The sequence below is a fragment of the Balaenoptera ricei genome, chromosome 16, assembly GCF_028023285.1.
Source record: "Balaenoptera ricei isolate mBalRic1 chromosome 16, mBalRic1.hap2, whole genome shotgun sequence".
Classification (NCBI taxonomy): Eukaryota; Metazoa; Chordata; class Mammalia; order Artiodactyla; family Balaenopteridae; genus Balaenoptera; species Balaenoptera ricei.
This window is the reverse complement of record NC_082654.1, coordinates 27,593,390-27,609,321: the sequence shown is the minus strand read 5'-3', so window position 1 is coordinate 27,609,321 and position 15,932 is coordinate 27,593,390. Positions and strand designations below refer to the sequence as shown.

Here is a 15,932-nt window from a genome sequence, read left to right as displayed (position 1 = left end):
CCAAATTCATTCTACGAGGCCACCATCACCCTGATACCAAAACCAGACAAACATGTCACAAAGAAAGAAAACTACAGGCCAATATCACTGACGAACATAGATGCAAAAATCCTCAACAAAATACTAGCAAAGAGAATCCAACAGCACATTTAAAGGATCATGCACCGTGATCAAGTGAGGTTTATCTCAGAAATGCAAGGATTCTTCAATATATACATATCAATCAATGTGATAAACCATATTAACGAACTGAAGGAGAAAAACCATATGATCATCACAATAGATGCAGAAAAAGCTTTTGACAAAATTCAACACCCATTTATGATAAAAAACTCTCCAGAAAGTGGGCATAGAGGGAACTTACCTCAACATAATAAAGGCCATGTATGACAAACCCACAGACAACATCATTCTCAATGGTGAAAAACTGAAACCATTTCTTCTAAGATCAGGAACAAGACAAGGTTGCCCACTCTCACCACTGTTATTCAACATAGTTTTGGAAGTTTTAGCCACAGCAATCAGAGAAGGAAAAGAAATAAAAAGAATCCAAATTGGAAAAGAAGAAGTAAAGCTGTCACTGTTTGCAGATGACATGATACTATACATAGAGAATCCTAAAGATGCTACCAGAAAACTACTAGAGCTAATCAATGAATTTGGTAAAGTAGCAGGATACAAAATTAATGCACAGAAATCTCTTGCATTCCTATACACTAATGATGAAGAATCTGGAAGAGAAATTAAGGAAACAATCCCATTCACCATTGCTACAAAATGAATAAAATACCTAGGAATAAACCTACCTAAGGAGACAAAAGACCTGTATGCAGAAAACTATAAGACACTGATGAAAGAAATTAAAGATGATACAAACAGATGGAGAGATATACCATGTTCTTGGATTGGAAGAATCAACATTGTGAAAATGTACTACCCAAAGCAATCTACAGATTCAATGCAATCCCTATCAAACTACCAATGGCATTTTTCACAGAACTAGAACAAAAAAATCTCACAATCTGTATGGAAACACAAAAGACCCCGAATAGCCAAAGCAATCTTGAGAAAGAAAAGCAGACCTGGAGGAATCAGGCTCCTGGACTTCAGACTATACTACAAAGCTATGGTACTGGCACAAAGACAGTATGGTACTGGCACAAAAACAGAAATATAGATCAATGGAACAGGATAGAAAGCCCAGAGATAAACCTACGCACATATGGTCACCTTATTTTTGATAAAGGAGGCAAGAATATACAATGGAGAAAAGACAGCCTCTTTAATAAGTGGTGCTGGGAAAACTGGACAGCTACATATAAAAGAATGAAATTAGAACACTTCCTAACACCATACACAAAAATAAACTCAAAATGGATTAAAGACCTAAATGTAAGGCCAGACTCTATAAAACTCTTAGAGGAAAACATAGGCAGAACACTCTATGGCATAAATCACAGCAAGATCCTTTTTGACCCACCTCCTAGAGAAATGGAAATAGAAACAAAAATAAACAAATGGGACCTAATGAAACTTAAAAGCTTTTTGCACAGCAAAGGAAACCATAAACAAGACAAAAAGACAACCCTCAGAATGGGAGAAAATATTTGCAAATGAAGCAACTGACAGAGGATTAATCTCCAAAATTTACAAGCAGCTCATGCAGCTCAGTATCAAAAAAACAAACAACCCAATCCAAAAATGGGCAGAAGACCTAAACAGACATTTCTCCAAAGAAGATATACAGATTGCCAACAAACACATGAAAGAATGCTCAACATCACTAATCATTAGAGAAATGCAAATCAAAACTACAATGAGGTATCACCTCACACCAGTCAGAATGGCCATCATCAAAAAATCTACAAACAATAAATGCTGGAGAGGGTGTGGAGAAAAGGGAACCCTCTTGCACTGTTGGTGGGAATGTAAATTGATACAGCCACGATGGAGAACAGTATGGAGGTTCCTTAAAAAACTAAAAATAGAACTGCCATATGACCCAGCAATCCCAGTACTGGGCATATACCCTGAGAAAACCATAATTCAAAAAGAGTCATGTTCCACAATGTTCATTGCAGCTCTATTTACAGTAGCCAGGACATGGAAGCAACCTAAGTGTCATTCAACAGATGAATGGATAAAGAAGATGTGACACATATATACAGTGGACTATTACTCAGCCATAAAAAGAAATGAAATTGAGTTATTTGTAATGAGGTGGATGGACCTAGAGTCTGTCATACAGAGTGAAGTAAGTCAGAAAGAGAAAAAGAAATACCGTATGCTAACACATATATGTGGAATCTAAAAAAAAAAAAAAGGTTCTGAAGAACCTAGGGGCAGGACAGGAATAAAGACGCAGACGTAGAGAATGGACTTGGGGACACGGGGAGGGGGAAGGGTAAGCTGGGACGAAGTGAGAGAGTGGCATGGACTTATATATACTACCAAATGTAAAATAGATAGCTAGTGGGAAGCAGCCGCATAGCACAGGGAGATCAGCTCGGTTCTTTGTGACCACCTAGAGGGGTGACATAGGGAGAGTGGGAGGGAGTCGCAAGAGGGAGGAGATATGGGGATATATGTATATGTATAGCTGATTCACTTTGTTATAAAGCAGAAACTAACATACCACTCACTGTAAAGTAATTATACTCCAATAAAGATGTTAAAAGAAAAAGTGAAATGAGTATAGTGGTTACCCTTAGGGGTGCTAGTGACTTGAAAAAGGGAGCACAAGGCAGGGCTTGTGAGGCTTGTGATAATCTGTTTCTTCACCTGGGTGCTAGTTACATAGTATGTTTACCTTGTGGAAATTCATCAAGCTGTACACTTAAGATTATGTACTTTTACGTATATTATACTTCAATGAAAATTAAAATAGAAAAAATATATTACATAATAAGAAAGAAGGATATATTTTCAAAAAGAGAGAGAAGGCCTAGCTCCAGCAGTGTCATAAATTCATTGACTGTTGATTTACTGAGCACTTTACTGTGTGCCAGGTGGTGAGCTAATTAAGCATGGCTTTTCTTAGATTATTTTATTTGATCTTCACAAACACCCAATGGAATAGATTCTATAATTAGCCCCATTTTACAGACAAGGGGAACAGAGACTCAAAAAAAAATCAAGTTATTTGTTCCATGTCACACAGCTGCTAAATTGAGGAGTTAAAATTTAAAACCAGGTCTTTCTACTCTAGGGCCAACGCTCTTAAAATAATGCGGTATGGTGTAGTGATTAAGAGTACTCATTTAAAGTGATGATGGATCTGAGGTGTATGTCTTTCTACCTACAAGGAAATACTCTGTTTTGAGGGGTGGTGACTAGAATGTAGTACCAGCAGACATTTGGCAAACACATGAACTCTCAGGTTATACTTCATTTCTAATAGCCAGTGTTTTAGGTCCCATTTATGATTGGATCATTGAAAGTATGGCAAAGTCTTGACTGAACTTTAGCTCCTGTGGTGGGATAATCAATATGTGAAATCCTTAGGCATTTTTATCTGTTAATGGTCTGATAGCCGCTGATCCCATTTTTATAGAAACATCTGGTTCATTTAAAGTATAAACAGAATAATTTCATTACTTTGCTGATTATTGTTTTTTGTTACTGACGTTTCTGGTCTTTAGCCAGAATACAATACTCTGGTGGCATCCAACTCCAGTCCGTTTCCACCTTTTAAAAGATAAAAGACAAATATATAAAAGGTGATGGAGTGAGAGGTTTTGGATGTTGGGATCAGAAGTGGCATTTGGTCAAGCTTGTAAACCCACCTATTTATTAGCTCTCAAAATCTTACTCCATATTTCACAAGTTTTCATTTTCTGAGATACAAACAAATAACCTACATAAAACAGCCCAGAAGTCCCCCAAGGCCCATGTCCAACAAGGTTCTTATTAATCATTTTTGGTCTTATAGACAACTGTGGCATTTATGCTGAAAAACATACAACTGTGTGTACACCAAGGCTTGCTGTTTATGGTGTCCGCTCCTTCTATGTAAATAGAATGGCTTGGGACTTCCCTGGTGGTGCAATGGTTAAGAACCTGCCTGCCAGTGCGCCAATGCAGGGGACAATGGTTCAATCCCTGGTCCGGGAAGATCCCACATGCCGTGGAGCAACTAAGCCCATGCACCGCAACTACTGAGCCTGTGCTCTAGAGCCCACAAGCCACAGCTACTGAGCCTGCGTGCCACAACTACTGAAGCCCTTGCACCTAGAGCCTGTGTTCCACAACAAGAGAAGCCACCACAATGAGAAGCCGGTGCACCACAACAAAGAGTAGCCCCCACTTGCCGCAACTAGAGAAAAGCCCATGCACAACAGTGAAGACCCAACGCAGCCAAAAATAAATAAAAAATTTTTTTTAAATTAAAAAAAAAAAAGGAGAATGGCTAATACCATTCTTGGAAGTATACTTTCAGCTGTGTATCTGGAATCATTTGTAAAGAGGCCTACAGGTAGGAGTTAAACTTTAGAAATTAAGGCAAGTCTGTGCCTTTAATAGCAGAAGTTGATTATCCAAATTTGATACAGTTTTATGGCACATTCAATATGTCTAGGCAGGTATGAACTCCACAGTAGCATGGGTCTCCTTGCCACACTGGGTTTGCCTCTGTCAAATATGCCAAAGATCCATCAAGTTACTTTGAAAAGTACAAAGCAGGGGACGCGGGTTCAATCCCTGGTTGGGGAACTAATATCCCACATGCCACGGGGCAACTAAGCTCACACGCTGCAACTACTGAGCCCGCGTGCCACAACTAGAGAGAAACCCACGCGCCACAACTAGAGAGAAGCCCGTATGCCGCAACGAAAGATCCTGCGTGCCGCAACTAAGACCTGATTCAGCCAAAAAAAAAAAAAGTACAAGTACCTAGTTGTACCTACCACGTTGTGGTTATCCTCTAAAGAAAATCAACTTTTAGAGTAGCAAAAATTTCAGTTAATTTCTGAATCTTACCCTAGTGTTCCCCAGCTTCAAACTTGAGTATGGTCCTTGTCTCCTTTTTTCCCCTCATACCCCATATTCAGCCTATCAGCTAATTCAGTTAGCTCTGCCTTCAAAGTGTATGTGGAATCCCAGTTATTTCTCACCACGTCTGTAGCTACCTTACTAGTCCAAAAGATTGTTGTCTCTTCCATGGACTACTGTGAAGTAATCTGTTAATTAGTCTCCTAATTTCCATTCATGTCCCCTGCAGCCTATTCTCCACATAGCAGTGATCCTTTATAATGTCTCAGATTGTCATGCTCAGGCTATGTGCTTCTCCATGTGACCTCTCTCTGCATAGCTTCTCATCCTCCAGACTTCCCTCTCCAGCAGGGTACTCTGAATTTCTTACATGGTGGCTCAAGGTTCTAAGGTGGAGTAGGCAGAAGTTACCTGGACTCAGAAGTCCCAGAATGTCACTTTCTCCACATTCTGTTAGTCAAAGGCCAGATTCAAAGGCTAGGACAAACTACTTCTTGATAGGAGGAACAGAATTCATGTTCAGGGAGGGATGGAATTGTTTGGGGCCATCTTTGGAGATAGCTACTACCGCCCAAATGACCTGGATCATCTGGCTTGGACTACTTCTTAACTGTATTTCTTCTTGCTTTGCTCACTTGATTCTAGCCACGCTGGGCCCTCCTGTTGTTCCTTGAACATGCCATTTAGACTACCACCCAGGACCTTTGCTCTCAAAATGCCCATTGCCTAGACCATTCTTCCCCCATGTAACAAAATGTCTAGTCCCCTCATTTCCTTCATGTGTCAGTTCAAATGTCATATCTTTAGGGAAACTATCTCTGACCCCTTAGACTTAAATAATTGTTAGGTTGTTTATTTTTTTTAATTGCTACATAACAAATTACTACAAACTTAGCAAGTTAAAATAACACCCATTCATTAGCTCACTGTTGTCTAGGTCGGAAGTCTGATATAGCATGACTGGGTCCTCTGCTCAGAGTATCCCAAGGCTGAAATCAAGGTGTTGGCTGGGCTGAGTTCTCATCTGGGGAAAAATCTTCTCAGCTCATTGTTGTTGTCGTTGTTGGCAAATTCAGCTCCTTGCCTTTGTAGGATTGAGGTCCCCATTTCCTTACTGGCTGTCTGCTGGGAGCTGTTCTCAGCTCCTAAGGATGACCAAATTCCTAGTCAGGTGATCCCCTTCTCTTCTGCAACCAATTGGAGAAAACTCTCTGCTTTTAAAGGGCTCATGTCATTAGGTCACACCCACTGGACTAATCTCCCTATCTTAAGGTCCTGATTTGGGACCTTAATTAAGTCACGGCAGTACCTACATGTTTGTTTGAATAACTGAGAGAGATGCTTGTACACCAGGGGTCAAGAATTTCTTGGGGGACCATCTTAGATTTTTGCCCGTCACAATAGCATATATTAATTTTTCTATCCCTTTATCCTGCTTTATTTTTCTTCAAAATACTATCTACATTATATTTTCTGTTTGTATGGTAATGTTTTTAGCTTGCTGTACCTACTACAATGTAAGTTACTGATGGTAGAGACTGTATTATTTTTGTTCAATCCTGTATTCCTAGCACCTAGGACAGTGTTTGGCACATTATAGATGCTCAATTAATATTTATTGAATGAACCAATTAATATAGAAGACTTTATGGCATATAATTTTGATGACAGCAGAGATAGGATTTTGGGGGGGTTGGGGGGAGGAAAAGGGTATACTGAGCATTGATGTTATTTAAGCTTTATCTCCAAAGGTACCAGGGTCTCAAATTATTCATTGGCTTTTCTTTGCATGGAGGATTTCTTACTTGACTATTAAAAAATAAGTTGTGAGTAAGTAATTGTATAAATGCCTAGTAACTGGTGTATACAAGAAAAAGCAAATTAGCTTTTTTGCTTGCTAATAATAACATGCTTTCATGGGTTTTCATCTATATATCTCCAAATAATGCTTTCCTACGAACTTTTGGAAATGGATACCTTGTCATCCAGCAGTATTCCTGATTTACCAACTTGCTGTGGTATTTCTGTGGCTTTTTCCATGTAACTGCTGTTTGCAAACATCCAATTACTAATAGAGTAACAGAGTGAGCTCCATCATATAGACATACATAACATAGCATGCCAGACTGGAAAATTATATAATTTCCCTTATTTTCAATACTTATATGTTTCTTTCAATCCACCTCTTCTACAGACAAAACTTGCCAATGGCACTTCCAGTATGATTGTGCCCAAGCAACGGAAACTCTCGGCAAGCTATGAGAAGGAAAAGGAACTGTGTGTCAAATATTTTGAGCAGTGGTCAGAGTCCGATCAAGTGGAATTTGTGGAACATCTTATATCCCAAATGTGTCATTACCAACATGGGCACATAAACTCGTATCTTAAACCTATGTTGCAGAGGGATTTCATAACTGCTCTGCCAGGTATGTCTACAGATGTTTGTGAGCCATTAATTTGCCTGGAAGACATGTTACAATGATAATCATACTAAATCTACAGCTCTATATCTCTCTATTTTAAAAAATCTTTGTTGGCTTGATTTTTACAAACTGAGTATTTTAATTATACCTTCTTGGGATATAAATACAAAAAATCAAACTCTATAAATAATAGAGACTCCTCTTTCCCCTCTCTTCTCCCTGTCTCTATTCACCCTATTTTTACTCACACGTAGGTTTAAATAGAATCTTTTCTGAGGTGTTGTCTGGTTTGAGATGTGTCTTAGTTTTAAGGTATATTAACTAATGTATTTGAATTTGGATTTCTATGGGAATTTATCAACAGAATATTTACATTATAGGAATGAATAAGAAACATTTTTAATTGAATATTTTAGAAAGAATGGTATCTCAGGAGCCTTGTTGTGATATTAAATATGTAAATGCCAGGGTTAACAATCTCACTGCTCAGGAACTAAATAGCTATTATAAACTATATATTTTTTAAAATGTATATATATATTTGTACATACACAGACACACATATACACACACACACTTAAAATACTTTGGAGAGTGCTGTGGTTGTTTCACTGAATGCTTGATGGTGATCTAGGATACTATGTAGGCATCAGTATTTGGGGGAAATGCTGTCTCAGGAAAATACAAGTTTCTCACCTGTGTTAATAGCTTATTTTAAAAGAAAAATAGTACAAAAGTAAGTGAATCTCTAAAATAGCTTATCTTGTTTTTATTTTTTTTTTCAGTTGTTTGCTGATTATAGCACTTATGGGAAATTTAGAAAATTCAAAAAAGTTTAAAATATAAAAATAAAATTTACCAGAACCCTACCATTCAGAGAGAACTACTAATATGCTATTAATATTTTTCCTAGGTGTGTATATTTCCCTCATAAGTGTTTGTAACATTTTTTTCTTACTGTATTCTCTTAATGTGTTTTTCTAAGTGTTGGTTCTTTTAAAAAATAATTTTTTTATAGTATTTATTATTTATGGTGATTGAAGCACATATTATTTAAACCCTTTATTGAACATTTAGGTAGTTTAAAATGTTTTTTCCATTATAAACTGTGCTGTGGTAGACATTCTTATTCATCTTTTGGGCATCCTAGGGAAAAAAATACCAGAAGTGGGATTTCTATATTAATGAATTATGAACATTTTTTAAGGCTTCTAATACATATGCCAAACTATCCTCTAAGAAAAATATACCAACTTATACCTTCCCCCCCAAACTGCGTATTACCACTTTGCTTAACCTTTGCCAATTATATCTTTTTAAAAATTTGTTTTTCCAAAATTGGAATTTAAATTGCCCTTTAAAATAAAAGAAATGCCTATTTATATCTTAGAGATAACCATTTTCAAGCTGAGTTTGTTCCTATATCTTTTGTTAAGTAGAATAGATTTCTGCCCCTTCTTCACTCATTGGATTTTATTTTAGTCATAGGCAAACAGTTTTCTTTGTGCGAACAATCTGTGTGTACCTCATTACTGTGCTCTTCCCAGTCACTGAGACATGTTACGATCTCAAGCATATACCACTAAGAATTGAACAGGAGATGATTAGACTTGTGTATCCTTTGCCTAATACCAATCTCTGATGTATATCTGCTGACCACTTTATAAGACACTAAATCATCAGTCTAATGCTTTATGGCCACTTTAACTTATGAACCTACACCATCTGGCTGCATTTAGTAAACCAAACTACTTCAAAAAATGCCTGTAATCCATTAATGTAATGGGTTTGTTTGGAGTGTTAGGTGAAATTACTTCCAAAGACTTATTATAGGGACAGAGTGAAAGATCAGGAGCAATTTCATGCCAGCCATTAAAAACAGGAATGCATTTTGGGAACTTCTGATGGTGTAGGAAGTTTCAATATAAAGATGCAGAAATTGTGCCATTACTGTATTTTGTATAACGAACTAATTATTATATCTTTAATTGGCTTATAGTCATGTTTCTTTAATAAGAATTAGGTGATGAATGCCTCCATCTGCTTATGCTTAAATATGAACATGTGATGCCAGCCAAACAAGATCCATTTAATGCTTTCTTTTCCAAATCTGCTGAAAAATGTGACTGACATCCATACAATTTTTATAATTAAAATAGTGTTTAAGCACATTTGGATTTTTGCTAATGGCATCCAAATGTGTCTTTGTATGATTCAGGGGAAAGACACAAAATGAAATGTGGTATTCTCTCTCCTGTTTGTTAAGTTTGTGCCTAAGGGAATCAGAGTATGAAGGAATCTTTTCTGCACTATTTAAGTCTTTAGCAAACCTCTGATATGTAACCTGTAAAGAGAAATAACTTTGAATGTTTTTGTCTCACTTGTGAGTTAGAACAGCAGCCAAAAGTTAGTGCGGATATCCTATTTTATAGGATTTGTTCCTCTGAGGCCCCAGTACAGATTTGGGTAGTAGAGAATCGTAATTGAGAAGCCCACCCAGTTAACACAGTCCAAGATCTACTTCCACTGTTTTTCTCTGTATATCCTACAAAAATAGTCTCTGAAATTCTAAGTTATCTATTGGTCTGGGATTTTTTTTTTTCCATTTTTGGCCAACTGTCATTTAGGCTTTATAGCAGCAACTGTTCTCAATTATATTTTTTAAACATCTAAAATTAAACTCATACTTGAACTTAAACATACCTCTCGGTCATTCCTCTTGGGATGTTTCTATACCAATCTGTATTTCCTTCTTCTCTCCTTTCTGCATGCCCAGAATTCTATAATCCAGAACATTCTGACTTAGTGCCTCTCCCCCAGTACATTTAAAGGATATTTCTTTTACTGAACAGCTTAGGAACTGCAGCAGTAATAGAAGCAGAATGAGAAATGGACCTAATATAGAGAATTAGGGTGTGGGGTGTCTGAACCACAGAGTTTGAGATGCCATCCATAGAACATCCCCTAGTGCCAAAATCCATATAGATAGATGTGAATTGTTTCCTGGAAATGTTTTTATTTTTAATATCTTGGGGGGTTTGCTGGTTGTTAGTTTTCACTTCCTTATCTAAAGGAAGATGGAAAATACTGTTCATTTCTGTAACCTTATAGAAAAATTATTGACACTCATTTTACCCCAGTCTGTTTGAAAAAGAAACTGACCACACTAGGGACAGTAATGTGCCTTCATAGCAGAATAAATGCTGTTCTGATTTAAAAGACCTTTTGTAAAAAATCATTCACCACTATCTATGTTCTTTTTCTTTGCCTCCTCCCCCCACCGAAAGCTCGGGGTTTAGATCACATCGCTGAGAACATTCTGTCATACCTGGATGCCAAATCACTATGTGCTGCTGAACTTGTGTGCAAGGAATGGTACCGAGTGACATCTGATGGCATGTTATGGAAGAAGCTCATCGAGAGAATGGTCAGGACAGATTCTCTGTGGAGAGGCCTGGCAGAACGAAGAGGGTGGTGAGCCTTTTAACGTTCTTACTATTACAGAGCTTCAGGACCTGGCCTTTTCGTCTCTGGAATACAGTATTATTGGGAGCCATGAGACCACTTATCTTTTGATACAGTGATTTTGCTGTTTTATAGCAAAAAATGTTAAATAGTTGTTCGTGTACTTGGCAGTTTTTCTCCTGACCAGTAACTCATAAGTGACATAATAATGTGTTAATACTGCTTTGCAAAAAATCATAAAAAACTGGCCAGCCATTCTATTTGAAGCGTTCTGTTCTCTGGGCAGAGATTGGTATCCTGAAAAAGGGCTGATGGGCAATTTATAAGGCAAGTAGATGGCTTTGAATCACACAGAAGCCATCAGATCTAGCTTTCCCCTAAAATAATCCAGAACAAATAATTATTTTCTTTTTCAGATTTCTTGCCTTCAGCCCTTGCCTGTGGTGTTTTATCATCTTTGTAATCAAAATTATTTTTATGCCCAACTAGAATATGAACTCAAGCCATCAGAAAGAGGGAAGATTGGAATTTAGTATAAATCATTGTTTCTTTTTAAGACTCTTATATTTTCTCAAGATTTTACTGCTTAATCCTGAATCCCTTAAGGCATTATATAGTTAGCAGCCCAAGAGATAGTCACCAATTTTGTTGTTCTCTTAATGTAATGGTACCATTTCATTAGAACTTCTGGAAGATGTCTTCTATATATAATTTTCTCTCGGAGGATGTCTCTATAATGTCACTATAAGAAAGTTGGGTGTGAATGTTTCATAAATAAAATAAAGGTGACATATTGAATGTTTTAGTTGGTAGATATGCACCAGCAGGCATATATATGCTCAGTGATATCCTGAGCAATTAATTTTATGAATTGTTTATCGTGGATCATAAAGAGATACAGAACAGTTAAGAATGGAGGATCAGCTTTTCTTAGCAATTTTCATAAAAATATAGTCAGCTCCCTTTCTTTTTTTGCATCTTTGAAATTCATTAAAGCATAATAAACATAATGACCTCTAAATATTATACCAAGTGCTTCAAGAGATTTCTGTCATTCTGGCCATTAGGAAGACTTTAAAATTTCTCCCAAATTCAATTAAATTAGGAAGCAAATGCCAGGCAATTTTTGGCTATATAAAAATTGCATAAGTGAAAGTTATTATTTCTCCTCCCCAAATATGTTTTCTTTATTCTCACTTATTTCACTATATAGAAAACTAGAAATCTTATCTTTCATAACTTATTTCATAATTTGGAAATAAACTCTTTATATTGTATAAAAAAGCAAAAAAGTATATAGTTGTATGGCATTCAAAGTCCATCATTTTGCTAAGCATGCCAGGATGAGCCTTAGAAATAGAGGAGGCAGTTGCTTACATGGGAAAATTTTAGGGCAGCTAGGAATATTCCTCCACCCTTCAGGGGAAAAAAAAAAAAAATGAAAAGAAACTCCCCTCCAAATAAGTCCTGACCTGAAATTTCAGTTGTAGAGACTTATTCCCATAGCTATAAAGGTTTTGTTCCCTGTTAAAATGTACTTTGTTCCCATTTGGACTGTAAATGACAATAAGCCTTTATCACACCTTGGGACTTTACAAAGTCTCTTTTTTTGAAGGCAGGGAGAACAAGAAGTAGATGGACAGATCTTGACACATACGTGTGAAAATGTCAAAGATAAATGTAGGCTCCACAGTTTTGCTTAGGGTTGGCACTAAAGATCTATTATGTTAGTTATACAGAAGAAAAAACCAAGTAAGATCATTGAACAGATGGCTTTTTGGCCTTTTAAAAGGGTATGTGAAGGTATAGCTGAGAAATAATTCAGGATTCAGCACCAGTTATCACTCTTCCCTCTATCTCTTCAACCATAGAAACCCATTCCTGCTCTTTTGAGTATCCTTCAGAGTTCTGACTGTATTCCTTTGTCTTTGGCCATATTTATCATCTTAGCTTGATATAGACCCATGAAATTTCAAATATTTGTTCACCCCATGAAGATCGCCTCCAGTATCCCCCTCACATTCTGTGGCTGCTTATTTTTACATGTTGCCTTTCTTCCTGTGTTAGTTGTCCTTCCCCACTTAAAAAAAAAAAATTAATCTATGATCACTTTCTCATTTTTTTCTTGCAAGTTGTCTTAACCAAGCCTCCTTTGTCAATAAAGTCTGTTATACTACCTTTCCCCAAATACTGTCTTTGAAAGTTTCTTCCATTTCTTCCAACCAAAAATAAATAAATACAGTTTTCTAAAAAAGCTTTGGCTTTAATTTCCACTCTACTGTTATATTTTATATCTAGATGAATTTGACAGTCTGCCCCTAGGACATGAACTCTTATTTTCTCTCTTGAATAATACTGAATATTCTCTCTGCTCAGTAATGGTGACTCTTAAAAGTATAATAGAAGACCGCTTGGGAAAAGTCCATTTTCTTAATCAGCAGATCACATTTTATGATAACATTCTGAATTTAATATTTAGCATTTATCATGTCCTCACACTCTCAAAAGTACTAGGCGTTTCACATAGAAGTGGCCCCTGTTGTCAAAGGGCTTCCATCATAAAAGGTTTTGACTTAAAAAATAAATATAGACTGAGAAACCAGTTTTCAACACTTAGCCACTCTTTTTTGTAGCACCTTTGATTCAAAGAAATTCAAATACTTTAGCAAGGTGTGATAAATACAGTGAGGTAGAAAATGAGATCAGAGGTTTGTATGATTTCTCTTTCCTTAGGGTATAGTTTCATTGCATATGAAGAAAATCCTGGGGTGCCTGTATACGATTGCCAGAGATTAAAAGGAGGACAGGAATCTCTGAGAAATGGTGGGCCTTGAGAGACAATAAAGTAGTTAGGGCTTCCCTGGTGGCGCAGTGGTTGAGAATCCACCTGCCAATGCAGGGGACGTAGGTTCGAGCCCTGGTCCGGGAAGATCCCAATGCTGTGGAGCAGCTAAGCCCGCGAGCCACAACTACTGAGCCCACACGCCACAACTACTGAAGCCTGCTCGCCTAGAGCCTGTGCTCTGCAACTAGAGAAACCACCACAACGAGAAGCCCGCACACCACAACAAAGAGTTAGCCCCCACTCTGCAACTAGAGAAAGCTCGCGCACAGCAGCAAAGACCCAATGCAGCCAAAAATAAATAAATAAAAATTTAAAAAACAAACAAAAAAACCCACCAGAGATATAAAGTAATTAAGAGTGTGGCCTCTGAAGTCAGACTTAGATTCAAATCCCAGGTCTACTCACTAGCTGTGTGACCTTGGGCAAGTTGCTTAACCTCCCTGACATTTGATTTCTTCATCTGCCAAATGAATATAGTGATTCTTACCTCATTAAAGGATGTTGACGTTGAAACTATTAAATCGTAATTATTGACCAGATTTTTTTTTTTTTTTTTTTTTTGCTGAGCTGTGCAGCTTGCGTGATCTTAGTTCCCCCACCAGAGGTTGAACTCGGTCCCCCAGCAGTGGAAGTGCCGGGTCCTAACCACTGGACTGCCAGGGAATTCCCTATTAACCAGATTAGAACTTCTTCATTCAAAATCTGTTTGCCTGCAATGTGTTTATAGAATAATATTGTTCAGAGAAGTGTATCTTCAAGCCCAAATTATTTCATAGTGTGTCTTGTTTGTCCTTTTCTTTATGTTGATGTATCATGTTTCTTGTTCCTATTAGTCCCTTTTAAAAAAAAAAACTATTATTTTAGCTTCTCTGTTGCAGATTACCCTTTTTGTATCAACACAGAAGTCAGAGCCAGCTACCTTCCTAATAGGAAATTTTCTCAACTAATTTTCAAGGTGTATAATAGGAAGAGGGCAGGGGAGACGTGCTCCTAGAGACACTGAACAATTAATTATTTTGTAATGGAGCTACAGAGGGAGGAGTGGATGACTGGATTTCAGTGGATGAGTGGAAAACATGATTTCTCTGGTGCCAGGATTACACTCAGAGGCATTTCTGCCTGTCTCCACTTTGCAAGGCACAGTGCCAATGAGAACAGCAGTTAGTACACCCATAGTGGGGTTTACTAGCTTGCACACCGTGTTTGGTGGGTTCTTAACTTCAGGATGAGGAATTAAATTTTTTACCCAGCAGGAAGTGATTGCCATTTACTGATTTTTTTTTGTAGCAAAGATCTAGCTTGGGATATGAGTATTCCAGAGATGTGCTGTCATAAGGAAGGAGATGCTAACAAATGTTGCTCACTGGAATCAAGGAAAGGCAATAAAATCTATGTATGTATGTACATAGCTAGGAACACACCTGTGAAAGTCAATTTTGTGCCTTAGACTGGACAGCACAGTGCTCTTAGGCATTTCTTTTTTTTTTTTAATAATTGTTTTATTTATTTATTTATTTATTTATTTATTTTTGGCTGTGTTGGGTCTTCGTTTCTGTGCGAGGGCTTTCTCCAGTTGCGGCGAGTAGGAGCCACTCTTCATCGCGGTGCGCGGGCCTCTCACTGTCGCGGCCTCTCCCATTGCGGAGCACAGGCTCCGGATGCGCAGGCTCAGTAGTTGTGGCTCACAGGCTTGGTTGCTCCGCGGCATGTGGGATCTTCCCAGACCAGGGCTCGAACCCGTGTCCGCTGCATTGGCAGGCAGATTCTTAACCACTGTGCCACCAGGGAAGCCCTAGGCATTTCTCTTTTTTATCTGCTTTCATACTTGCTGCTGGACACTCCTGTGATCCCTTTGTTTTCTGTCGAAATTGCTCCTTTTAAAGCATAGCTACACTGATCACCAGCAGCCTGGGTGCCTGAGCCGCCAACACACCTTACCCCATATAACTGGAGACTAGAAAAAGTGATCTCTGTGACAGAGCCATTCCTGCTGCCCACAATGCTAGACTCCACTGACACTGGCACAGCTTTTACTCAGTGAAAACGAAAGTCTTTGGGGCATGTGCCTAGTTCAAAGGTGGTAGTTAATCATCACTAACAAAATTTTCAAAAGATAAGGCTAATGAATCTGTCTATACAGAGGTCTGATAGTCAGCAGATGAATTCTGACTATATGCATTCCATTTGTCTATTGACATAATATTCCTGAA

The 15,932-nt window shown here is 37.8% G+C and overlaps 1 protein-coding gene across 4 annotated transcripts in view; it reads left to right on the top strand.

Annotated features, from left to right (window-relative positions):
- The window catches only part of BTRC (beta-transducin repeat containing E3 ubiquitin protein ligase), a 185,893-nt gene that overhangs the window by 152,724 nt on the left and 17,237 nt on the right, over positions 1 to 15,932 (top strand). For all 4 annotated transcript variants that reach the window (XM_059899708.1, XM_059899707.1, XM_059899706.1 and 1 more), the window contains 2 exons: positions 7,184 to 7,415; positions 10,700 to 10,886. In XM_059899708.1, the coding sequence (XP_059755691.1) occupies positions 7,184 to 7,415; positions 10,700 to 10,886 (419 nt within the window). The remainder of the gene's footprint in view (positions 1 to 7,183; positions 7,416 to 10,699; positions 10,887 to 15,932) is intronic.